Here is a 12668-nt window from a genome sequence, read left to right as displayed (position 1 = left end):
CTAAAGCATAAGTCTCTCCTAGGTGTGGCATTACAAGTTTTAAATCCCAGCACGCAGGACCACAGGCCAGCGGATCTCTGTGAATTCCATGCTAGCTTGGTCTTCCTGATGAATTCCAGGTCAGTTAGGGCTGAATAGTGAGAATGTCTCTTGTTCATATAGAGAGATAGGATGAGAAAGAGAGAGAGAGAGAGAGAGAGAGAGAGAGAGAGAGAGAGAGAGAGAGAGAGAAGCGAATGGGTTTGTTTTCCTCTGTAGTTTTCTGGGAATTTCAGAACTGAATCCATGACCTCTCCTATACTAAGCAGGTCCTCTCTCATCCCTATAGCCTGTTCCCAGCCCTCTGTGAAGTTTTAAGAGTGCACAGTGTATTTTGGAGACAAGTATTATTATTAGATCTATGTTTTGCGCATATTTTCTCTGAATCTGAGACTTGCCTTTTCACTTCCCTAACGAGATGTGTAGAGTAGGCGCTTTCCATTGTAACGAGACACAACAGTATTTCATGAATTATGCTTTTGAGTAACAGTTTTTTTTTTCATGGATTCTGCCTTTGATTTCTTACATCTGAAATGTCACTGTCAATCCCAAACATACCTAGATTTTCTACTGTTACTTTCTAAGAGCACATACAAGCACATGCACGAGCTAACGCATATGCTCACACAGACATGTACATAGACATAAACACACATGAATGCATGCACACAGACATGTGCTCACACACGCACATACATAGGCACGCTCATAGACATGTCCACACAGACAAGCAAACGCTTGTGCAAACACACTTATACCCTGTAGTGCTGGGGATCAACCCAAGGCCTTGCAGAATCTATTATAATTCTTGTCTTGTGTGTCGTCTTTATATCTCTGATCCAGTCAGTTACTCTTTGGGAAGGTTAAGTCTGTATCTAGATTCCTTTCTACAGGGACGAGCCCAGTTGTCCAACACTAGCCACTGGAAAGATTATCCTTTCTCTGTTAAGCACCCTGGCTCTCTCTATTTTCAGGTAGCTGAACCATATGGCTCAGTTTCTCCACTCCGATTTCATTTCTCTATTCATTTAACAATACCACACTGTGTGGATTACTGTTACCTGAAGGAAACCTGATAGCTGTCCGTCTTTTAATTGTTTTTTTAAAAAATGTTCTTTTGGCTCTTGGTCTCTTGTCTTTGCATTTGGCTGGGCAGTTGTTTCAGTTTTTTAAAAGAATTATTTTTAATTGCGTGTATTTGTCTATACTTGTGCATGTGACTTCATTTCCCAGGGAGGCCAGAAGAGGTTATCAGTCCCCTGAAATGGGAGTGACAGGCAGCGTGAGCCATCTGATGTGGGCGTAGAGACCTGAACTTCAATGCTCTGTAGAGATCTCCTACAAGAGCAGCAAGGGCTCCTAACCTCTGAGCTTTCTTTCCAGCCCCGGAAATTAGTTTCTTGATATTCATATAATAACTTTCTGAGCTTGTGATAGGAGTTGCATTGTATTTGTAGATTAAGTCGGTAAGAATTGGTTTTCAACTGTGTATGGTGGTGTATGCCTGTAGTTCCAGCACTCAGGAGGCAGAGGCAGGAAGATACCCGTGAGTTCCAGCCCAGACTGATCTCAAACGAATTGGTATTTTTTTTTTTGAAATAGGTCCTCATATAGGCTTACCATGTAGCTGAGGCTGCCTTTGAGTTTCTGATCCCTCTGCGTCTCCCCAAGCACTGGGATGGCAGGCGTGGGTCACCACGCAAGAATTTTAAAATGTTTTTTAAAGTTTCATTTTTAACAGTCAAATTGTTGATACTTGTTTTAATTACAACAAATTTCCATATAATTCTTAAAATGTCATCTTTAATAGAACATCTGAGACATGACTTAAACCGTGGAACTAGTAGTATGTTGTGTTATTTTATCCCCAACTAAATGGGAGGCATAATCTAGTGTTTCCTGTAATACTCGCTGTCCGTGTGTGTGTGTGTGTGTGTGTGTGTGTGTGTGAGCGCGTGCACACAGGATATTGAAAGCAGGACCTTCCACAGTGATTTTTAAGTCTGGAAAATGTTCAATAAATTTACTAAGTTGCAAAACTGCAAACGTGGAGTACCCTCTCTTTTTTAGCTTCGGTAGTTTATCATTGTTTCCGACGTATTTGCTGTGCGACTTACAAAGGTAAGCAGGCTCTTTCGGAACAATGAGACCATAAATGTTTGCTAATAGGTAACACGACGTTGTGACCATTCACCAACAAATGTGTTCACTTAGGTGAAACGGATTGTCTCCGTCACAAAAGGGAAGTGGGAAGCGCAAATCCTTGTAGATGATCCTGTTTCCGACATTCCTCTAACAGGCAGAGAGCCGAGTTTCTAAGGGACACCAGTGGTTTCTCGCAGCCCCACGAGTCCCAGGGCCCGCGCTGAGACAGGAGTCTGTCTTTCTATCCTCTCCGTCTCTCTCCCAGTCTCTACCTTGTCTGTATAGGCTTTGAGTACTTCTCAGCAAGGCCAAGTATCTTAAATGAGTGCTGTAGTTAGTTAGTTGTCCTACCCTAATTGATGGCTAAGTAGCCCCGGCAGACCTGGAACTCACTCTAGCTCAGCCTGGCTTCGAACTTGTGGCAATCCTCCTGCCTTAGCCTCATGAGGGCTAGGATAACAGGTGTACCGTTGTCGGTTTACTCTTATTTTGCCTAAAGTTGTCCCCGATACTGTGCATGCACCGCCAAAGGGAATTTGGTTGCTGAATCTAGCAAGTGTACACAGCTTCTGGACTTAAGACGACCAAATTAATCCAGCTTGGACGGATTGTGGCCAAGCTCACAGTCTAAATTTAGGGTTATTTCAGGTCATGCCTCGTGTGCCCCCCTAAAAACCTCGCCCCTAAGTAAGGCCAGAGCCTACGATCCTATTGATCTTGAAAGGTGTTACTCTTTTAACGCCTGACGGGCCTGGGTAGCGCTCCACAGGGCATCAGTAGACTTTGGCAGGGCTCGGCAAAGCTCGACAGTACTCCGGCAGGGCTCGGCAGAGTTCGGCCAGGCTCGTTAGAGCTCCGGCAGGGCTCGGCAACATTCGGGTCCCTTCGGGTGCAGGAGCCCAGCCTGCCCCCACGATCGCGGAGCGCCCGGCGGTGCGCGCTCCCCGAGACCCCAATCCTCCTGAGCCCCGCGGCCCGCCCATTGTGCCGCGGGGTTCGCCACCCCGCCGGCCGCCTGACGCAGCCGAGGCTCCGCCCCCGGCGTGACGCCAGCGTCAGGCCAGTCCCGGCGTGCTCCGCGGCTGCCCGCGGTCGAGAGCACTGAGGCATCTTCCCGAGAGCGGCCGATCGTCCGCCCGCGTCGCTGCACTGCGCACCCCGGCCGGCCGCCCCGTCGCCCCCCGCCGCCCGCCCGTGCGTCCGAGCGGCCGCAGCCCTCCGCCGAGGGCGCCCCGGGACGGAAGGGTCCAGCAGCCTGCCGGCGCCCGCCGCGCTCGTGGTCGCCGTCGCCGTGGTCGTCGTGGTCGTGTCCGCCGTCGCCTGGGCCATGGCCAATTACATCCACGTCCCTCCCGGCTCGCCCGAGGTGCCGAAGCTCGACGTGACGGTGCAGGACCAGGAGGAGCAGCGCTGCCGCGACGGCGCCCTGAGCCTGCTGCGGCACCTGCGGCCGCACTGGGACCCCCGCGAGGTGACCCTGCAGGTGAGGCCGGGCGGGGACCGCGATGCCTTCCCGAAGCCCTTGGCCGCGGCAGCGACGCCCGCCCGGCCCCCCGGAGAGGCTCCCGAGGATGGCCGCCCCTGCTCTTGTCATGCTCGGGGGTTCCTTCCTCTCCTCCCGCGGTCCTCACGGCGTGGCCCTCCCTCCCCGCGCTTCCCTCCCATCCCTGCCTTATCCAGCCTGGGATCTTCCCACATCCTCCGTGCCCAGGGAGAACTCCCTTCCCGAGCGGAATGACCGCGGACCTGCTGCCCACGCCAGGATGCTAGGGAACGCTATTCTGCGTTAGTGGAAGGCTTATTTGAGTTGGTGCTTCTACATTTTATGTAAAGTCTTAGTGACATTAATGCCCTGGGTTAGAGGAAGCTGCGACCAGAGGATATTTTCGTGAGTCAGTGTATTTAAAGACAAAAATTCTCAAGAAAAAAAAAAAAGCCGAAAATCTAGGATTAAAATAACAACAAACCCTTGCAAGTTAGGATTCCTCATACCCAGAATTTATTTGCCCTGATTTGGTGTTAATTTTTGCAGTACATTTCTTTAGGAATTACCAAGATGTGCTTCCCTTTTTTCTTTGCAAATAAACAAGAAACCAAATTATTATTATTATTTTTTTAACGGCTGGGGCTTATTTTAGAGTTGAGCAATAATAGTGGAACATATATTTGGATTATTCAAGTCATCTGCTTTATTTTAATGCTAAATTGTGGGGTTTTAATTTTTTTAAATATATTTATTTTTTAAATTATTTTTTAATATATTTAAACCATGAGCAGTGTCTAGGGTTCAGAGCAGTTCCTGACACTTGGGACTTTCATGAGTTTTAGTTTCGGTTCTTGCTAGAAAGGTTCTGAGCAGATTAAAGGAACCCATATGTTGTGGGGAAGAAACTTGTTAGACAAAAGACTTTGAATTTTAAAGCATGCTGTTGACTAAGTGTAGAGGAAATACTGGATTCAAAATGATTTTTTTATATAGCTTGGAAAATTATTACATTTCCTTCAAGGAAGTGCTTTTCAAGTGGAAACATGTTTATTTGTGTATTTTTTGCAGTCCTGGGAAGGCTGAGACTGTTGAGTCCTAGGCGAGTGCCCTAGCACTGAGCTGTGCCTGGAGCCCCCACGTTAGACTGTTACATGTGTTAACTTCCTTGAGAGGGTTTTAAGATTTAATGAGATTTATTTCTGGAAAATATCTTACTAATTAAAAGCAGTTCTGCTTCCTGGTAAACTGCAGTGTTGGCAACCATGTTGTTTTTTTAGCAGTGACTTTTAAAGTTTGAAACTTTGAAGCTTGGAATTTCTTTTGATTTACTTGTATGTAGAATAGTGATAATAGCTGTTGGATGGAGTGCTGTGTGCTGGATTGAGCTATATTCTTTTAAATCTTCGTTGCCTAGGAAACCATATTAGGTAGGTGCTATTTCCTAGTTCATGTGTTTAGTGAATTAAAGCCAGGGTATATATATAAAAAAAAAGGAGAAGCATAAAACTATTTTGGTTGTTGTACAGGAAATCCGGTTAAATCATGGTTTATGTGTAGAAAAAAAAATTTTTTTTTTTTTGAGACAAGATGGCCAGTCCTGTTTCAGCTTCCCGTTGTGGTGGGATTATAGGTTTTTGCCCCCATTCCTGGCCTATGTTGTGACTATTATCTTTAACCTTTGGATTTGTAAATCTGAACATATGTATATTTGAAAGTGATGACATCACTTCTCCCTAGAATTGATAATTAGAAATTCATTTCCTCCTGTGCAGGCAGAACTCTTGGATCAGAAGCTGAGCCCTCGGTAAGCCAAGGTTATGGTCATTCATTTACCTCCAGTCCTCTCCTGCTCAGTGGAGTGGACTTCACACATACTAGGGCATTACAAACTAATGATGCCTTGGGGCTTTGTTTAGTGATTCTGTTTTTGTTGTTATTTTTTATTCCCTTTAGACAGGGCCTCACTGTATAGTTCCATCTGGTCTGGAACTGGCTCTGTGGACCAGACTGGCCTTGTCCTCCTGAGCCTTGGGCTTAAAGGTTCTTGTCACTACAGCCTGCTTGTTTAGTATTTTTTTTTTTTATGGTTAAAGTTCCTTTTGAAATTTTATCTCCCTTGAACTGTAAAGATAATATTCCTACCTTATTTCAGAAAGGGAAAACATGTATCCAATAGCCAAAAAATAATATAATTTCCAGTCAGCTGGAATCAATAATAGCCTTTTTTTTTTGGTATGTTCCTCCCTCCCCTTTTAGTGCATGTTTATGGGGATGGAAGCTTGCGCCTAGTGCATGCTACATAGGCTTTCTACCCCTTGAGCTATGCCCCCAAGTCTTCACCTGGCTTTTTCCCCCCCAAACTAACATTTTTCTTGGCTGCATGTAGTGGAGACAGGAGGATGAGGAGCTCAAAGTTGTTTCTAAGTCTTCACATTAGGAATTCCAGGCCAGCATGAGCTACTTGAGAGCCTGTCTTAGCACCCCATTCCCCCCCAAAAAAAGAAAAAGTACGTTAAAAATATTCTCTAAACAAATTTTAGAGGCTTTTTGTGATAACCCTTATCTTTTCTGGTAGTTACTTCTATAATAGCAACGTGTAGAAGATGAAAAAATGTAGAAACACCCCAAGACCCAGAAAGAACTAGATGTGCTCCAAGTGATAGTTTCTGCTCAGAACTCAGTGGCACGTGAAATTGGTTCTTGTTTTGGATAAAGCTGCCCTTATCAGAAGTAAAAACACACTGTAAGGAATGGTTTCATGAGTTTTTTGGAGTTAGATTTCTGCATAGGCAGAGTAGTTCTGAGACAGCACCAGCCAAACGCTTTCTGTTTCATACTGTCTTGTTCGAAAAAGCCCTTCTACCGCATTCTCCAGCCGCCCTGTGAGGAAGACAGACAAGAGCTGCTAAGGTATTACAGTGAAACTGAGCCTGTGCCTAAGTGACAGATGCGGGAGGGACTTATCTTAGGAATTACTGCTCCTTGACCTAGAAAGGTTGTGTGTATGTGTCGTGGTTGAGCCAGGGAAGCCATGTCTGTGCAAGATGAATTCCTTAAAACACTGCCATGGCCCAGGAAAGACTGCATTGAGCTCTCCTGAGCACATGTGCATTTCCTTCCTCTGTGCTCCAGGTTTAGGAAATGGCAGAAACGCCTTTTGTTATGCAGCATCTCCTGCAGTTGAATGTGATTTTTTGACGTATCTACTTTTTGGGGGATAGTTATGTGTAAAAGATCAAAGACTTGTTTTTTCCTCTCTATTGTTATTTTCTTAGCTCTTCCTGCCTCAGCTTTACAAGTTAGCCATGCCCAGCCAATTTTTTTTCCCTTTGAAAAAGCTGGCTCTGTGTCTTGAATGTTCCGTCGGACCACCTTAGGGCTTCCTGAGTACAAAAGTGTTTGAGCAGCACTTTCTCAGAAGCATGCCACTCTAAGTTCTTCTTTAGAGATCATGATAAAGCAGCCAAGGCTCCATAGGCTAGGGAGACCACCTTTGTTAAAGAGGTTGTAAAATCAACATCTCTTAGAGCCCATCCCTGGTAGCCAGTATTAGTAAGGACGGAGAACATGGGGTTTGTGTCTGTGCCACTGCTCAAGTTTTGTTCTATTTCTTTTTGAGACGGTTTCACTCATTCTGTAGCCCAGGCTAGACTGTAACTTCCAGGCAGATGACCTACCTTAGCCTCCCAAACTCATACTACAGGTTTGAGTTAGAGAACCTGCCTCCTGGCCAAATTTCTTAACCTTTCTAAGCTTCATTATCCTTAGCTGTAAAATGGATCCAATAAACAGTTCCTTACCCCTGAGGCTTGTGAGGGTGAAATAAATGCTGGCTCATGATAATTATGCTTCTGAGCACTGGCTGCATAGGGCCTCAATCAAAAACATCTGCTCTTTGAAATGCACAGCCGGAGACAAACCAGAATATGTAATGTGATGGGTTCTGAATGACTGTTCACATTTTGTCACATGCAAAGGTGGCACAAGAACGTTTTGGAAGCCTCCCGTTCCTGTGACACAGGGTTGTGCCTTCCCCCAGTGCTGGTGAGTTCAGTGTGTTCACTAGGCACCCCAGCCTCGTCGATATTTCTCTTTGTTTTTGAAATCTCTGACTTTTAAGCATAAGCCCTTAAATCCAAACTTGCATGGAAGGTTTATAATTCCAACATGCAAAGTTATGGTTTTATTGTGGTTTTTCATTTGCACATCTTTTTTTTTTTTTTTTTTTTTTTTTTTTTTTTTTTTTTTTTTTTTTTTTTTTTTTTTTTTTTTTTTTTTTTTTTTTTTTTTTTTTTTTTTTTTTNTTTTTTTTGGCCTTGTTCATTTCTGCTTTTACCGAAATTCAGTGGTCTGTTTCCTATTCTGTTCACCCAACCCCACCCAACCACCTCTGGTTTTTCAAGATAGGTTTCTCTGTATAACAGTCCTCGCTGTTCTAGAATTCAACTTTGTCGACCAGGCTGGCCTTGAACTCAAAATGATCTGCCTGCCTTTGCTTCCCAAGTGCTCTGGTTAAAGGCATCTACCACTACCACCCAGCTTCCTGTTCTGTTTCTGATGTCTTAGAAAGATAATGTACAAGGGTGGGAGAGATAATGTGCAATTGATTTTTTTTAAAAGACTATCCTTGCACTTTTGATGTAATTATTTAACTATGGTTAGGAGGTTTAATTGCTAGTTACTTTCCAGATATTAACACCTGTGATTTGGCTCAAGCAAACCATTTCCTTTCCTTGGGTCATCATTGTGGTGGAGAGGATGGCTTTGTAATCTTTGGCAAGCATTTAAATCTGTACAGAAACGAATTGTTTGGAGAGTTGGTACATGCCTGAGATACCAGCATATGGGAGCTCTGGGTGGTAGGATTTTGACTTCCATGCAAGTTTGGATTTCAGGGTAAGACCTGGCCCCCAACCTAAAAGAAACTCCAGTGAAAACACCAAAACACAGCATAGGCAGTGTGCGTATCTTAGAAAGCACTCAGGAAAACATAAAAAACTCTAAACATAATAAAGTGTGTTTCAGTGTGGTGTTTCCTATCATCCACTACCATCATTGGTAAATGGGAGATTGAACAGAAGGAATTGTGAAGTTTCAGAACTCAAAATGTAGCTCAGTAGTAGAGTATTCGCCTGGTGTGTGCTGCCTAGGGCTCAGTCCCAGTTTTAAGGACCAAGTTCCTAAAATTCAGTAATTGTTAATGTACTTTTAAAGTAGCGATAATGTTAATTTTTAGGTGGGTTCCTTTGTGCTATGAGTTAGAGCACAAGGCAGGCCCAGGAGAATTGGAAAGAAGCTTCATAGAGGTGGGGGAATCTAATCTCAGCCTTTGTGGGAGGTAGGGGTGAATATGGGGTGCCAGGTGGTGGCAGTTGAACCCATGGTCTTGTGCATACCAGGCAAACACTGTGCTTTGAGCTACCCTCAACCCCTGAGCTGAGCTTTGAGGGAAGATGTGATTCTAGGCAAGGAAGAAGTATCTCACAAAGACAGTTACATAGGACCTAAGGAGTTTGGGCAGAGTAGAGGGAGTGGGGGTTTCCTGGAATGAGGGGGAGGGCGCTAAGAACCTGTGCCTCACTATTTGGGAAAGCACGGGTTGTTCTCCAGCAGGTAAGTTCTACTTTCTTCCTTTGTTTTAAGAGACATGTCTCATTTCAATGCAGAGAAACATTGGTTGAGAAAAACTTGTATGGTTTTAGAGTAAAATGCCAGAGGAGGGTGTGCTGTAGAAGGAGCTGTGGGCAGGCCTGCTTTTCGTCCTGCCCGGCTTCCGCACGGTTAGCTGTACACCCGAAATAACAACACACAAACTGTATTCATTTAAACACTGTCTGGCCCATTCTATCTAGCCCCTTCTCGGCTAACTCTCATATCTTGATTAACCCATTTCTATTAATGTGTGTAGCACCACGAGGTGTGGCTTACTGGGAAGATTCTAACCTGCATCCATCTTGGAGAGGAGAGCTATAGCATCTGCCTCATTGTCTTCTTCCCCCCAGCATTCTGTTCTGTCTACTCCACCCACCTATGTTCTGACCTATCAGGCCAAGCAGTTTCTTTATTAATTAACCAATGAAAGCAACACATTGAAAGAAGACCCACCTACATCAGTGTGCTGGATTACCCACGTCCCTAGTAGCATGCATATGTGTGTGCCATGAGAAGTGTTTATCACCAGATCAGGAAGTTACTCTGCCAAACAGTTAGTTTAGTAGAAAACTATTCGTGAGCCGGTAGGTTTTCTTCTATCTCCGTCCTGGCGGAGATGACTCTCCTTGGATCCCATGATTCAGGGTGGTTTAATCTTAAAGTCTTCCACTTACCACACATGGTCATGATGGATTGTATCTAAGAGTTGTCAAACTTTGGGAGTCATTTGACCCCAAGTAGTTTATTTTAGGCCTATTTAAGCGAAGTGCAATTTGGTGAAAACTTTGCTGGTGATAATTAACTGAATCCCATGTGCACAATAAAGCACAGAGTAAGCCCAACAAAGATCAGACGCGCTGAGTGGTGGTGGTGCACACCTTTAATTCCAGTGCTCAGGAGGCAGAGGCAGGCAGATCTCTATGAGTTTGAGGCCTATGGAACAAGTTACAGGGCACGCTCTAAAGTTACAGAGAAATCCTTTCTCAAAAAACCAAAAGAAAAAAAAATCAGACATGACTTCATCGAGACTCTGTGAAGTATATGTGACACCTCCATAGAGATGGGGTCTATAGATTGACCACTTGTGACACCTTTCAAAAACATAGGTTGTATAGATTAACTGAGCAAAACAAGTTTACAGTAAGGGTCTGGGGGAGGATCCACTGTGGTCCCTGGCTGTATACATAGCACCAAGGTCACTAGGCTGTCAACCGCAGCTGGTCACCCTTCTGGGTTATGCATCCCTTCCTTTGAAGGAAGAATCTCGAATGTTCAACATTCCAGGTTCCCCCAGTGTTTATTTGTGAGCACGAGGGCCTCCATGCTTCCTATACAATGGGACTCCGGCATAAATGATAACCTTGGATGGATTTAGAGGAACCCAGTGACTACCACACACTAATAGAATGTCAGGTAGATACTGTGGGCTGAGACAAGTTTAATTTTACTTGTGCATATTTCTGTGTGTGTATGCCATGTGTGTACAGGTACCTGTGAAGGGCAGAAGGTGGCATTGCATTCCTGGAGCTGTCTGGGTTCTGGGAACAAAACTCTTGTTCAGTAGACGAGCTGCTCTTAACTGTTGCTGTCTCCGGCCCAGACAGGACAGTTTACACATTGAGTTAAGGGCTGGCTAGATTACTCAGTTGATTAGGAAGGCACTTATTGCTGCTAAGCCTCCTGAACTGAGTTCGAATCCTAGAATCCATGTGTTTGGAAGGAGAGGACTAACTCCTTCAGACTGGTTTATGACCTTTATATATATATGTGCGTGCACTCACAGATGATTTTAAAAACAGTTTTTGAAAAAAAAAAAGTTGCATTAAGATGGGATAAGAGGGACTGGATAGAGATCCTGTGTTTGATTCCCAGCACCCACGTTCCACCTCACAGCTATCCATAACTCTAATCTCAGAGGATATGAAACTTCCCTTTTGGCCTCCTGTGGGCACAAGGCACACACATGTACACAGACATGCACAGCAGGCAAAACACCCTATACGAGTCAATCAACTTTTTAAAAAATTAAGAAAAGATAGTATAAGATCAGGGCTAGAAGATGTCTTAGCTGGTAAAGCTCTTGGCTAAAATGCTTGCTGTGTTAAGTGTGGCCTGGAGTTTTGACCTGCAGTACCTGTAGAAGTGTTGAGTGCACATGAAGACCTGCTTGTGATCCTAACATGGCTTTCTGCGGCAAGGTCGCCAGCTAGATTACCTGTGGACTAGCTCTGTGAGTTCAGCAGAGGAGTGCCTGAGGAAGACGGTCAGTCTTGGGCCTCTCCATGTGTTTTTGCGTATGTGTGAACACACACACATGTACACGGCATGCAACAAGGAATTGCCCCGAGAACCTTGTTTTATATTTAAAAGTGCGTGCTTTGTCAGGTGGTGTCTTTGTGTATGCTTCTCCGAAAGGAAGCTGTGACTCTGCTCACCTTGGTTGTTAAACTCAGGAGGTAGGGAGGGTGCTTGAGTTCAGGAGTCCAAAGCCTGCCTACCCCACACAGCAAGATCACTTCTTAAAAGTAAGTTTGAGAAAAACCTCATTAAGCAAACTGTATTGTGTAGACCTAAACTCTGGGCAAGAGATAAAATATTGCCAGCAACTTAGACTTTCTCTGTTTCCTTTCTGGTCTTACCCTTGCCCTCCATTTTGAGTGCCGACCACCATGGTAGCAGTACTTTCTCTTTCTCCTCCCTCCCTTCCAGAAAATGGATCAGATTTTTTGGATTAGTTCTTTTTCACAAGTTAAGTTCCTAGATAAAATAGTCACCTATGTATCATTTTATAAGAGTCTGCATAAACACTGTCATCTCACTAAAACTATCCAGAGTTAAACCTTAAGAGTAGAAAAGAAGGACTACTTTCTGCATTCCTACATGATTAATCTTAGGGTTTTTTTTGTGTGTGTGTGTGTGTGTGTGTGTGTGTGTGTTTTTACTGTGATCTACTCAAAACATTTTACAAGAGTTATACCCTATACTCATGTATACAATTTCACATTAAAATTATCTGGGTGGTGGTGGTATAGGTCTTTAATCCTAGCACTTGGGAGGCAGAGGCGGATAGATTTCTGTGAGTTCGAGGCCAGCCTAGTCTACAAAGCAAGTTCCAGGAAAGCCAGGGATACACAGAGAAACCCTGTCTTCAAAAACAAAACAAGCAACAATAACAACAAAACCTTTCGATTACATTTAATTTATTGTATGAGGACAGGCTGATATCGGATCTTTCCTGCTCTCGTGGTCCTTGAACTGAACTTGGGTCCTCAGGCGTGGCAGCAAGTACCTTTACCTATTGAGCCATCTTGCTATTTCCTTGTCTTTTTACTAGCATTTTATAAGA

The 12668-nt window shown here is 44.3% G+C and overlaps 1 protein-coding gene across 1 annotated transcript in view; it reads left to right on the top strand.

Moving 5' to 3' along the window:
• The first annotated feature begins 3243 nt into the window (after positions 1-3243).
• The window catches only part of Etnk1 (ethanolamine kinase 1), a 45879-nt gene continuing 36454 nt past the window's right edge, over positions 3244-12668 (top strand). The window contains exon 1 of the mRNA XM_050135295.1: positions 3244-3667. Within this exon, the coding sequence (XP_049991252.1) occupies positions 3512-3667 (156 nt within the window). The 5' untranslated portion in view covers positions 3244-3511. The remainder of the gene's footprint in view (positions 3668-12668) is intronic.

Source organism: Alexandromys fortis, unplaced genomic scaffold, assembly GCF_014885135.2.
Source record: "Alexandromys fortis isolate MF-2015 unplaced genomic scaffold, M_Fortis_MF-2015_v1.1 scaffold_21, whole genome shotgun sequence".
NCBI classification, from domain to species: domain Eukaryota; kingdom Metazoa; phylum Chordata; class Mammalia; order Rodentia; family Cricetidae; genus Alexandromys; species Alexandromys fortis.
The sequence above is the reverse complement of the archived record's forward strand: the minus strand, read 5'-3'. Positions and strand labels throughout refer to the sequence as shown.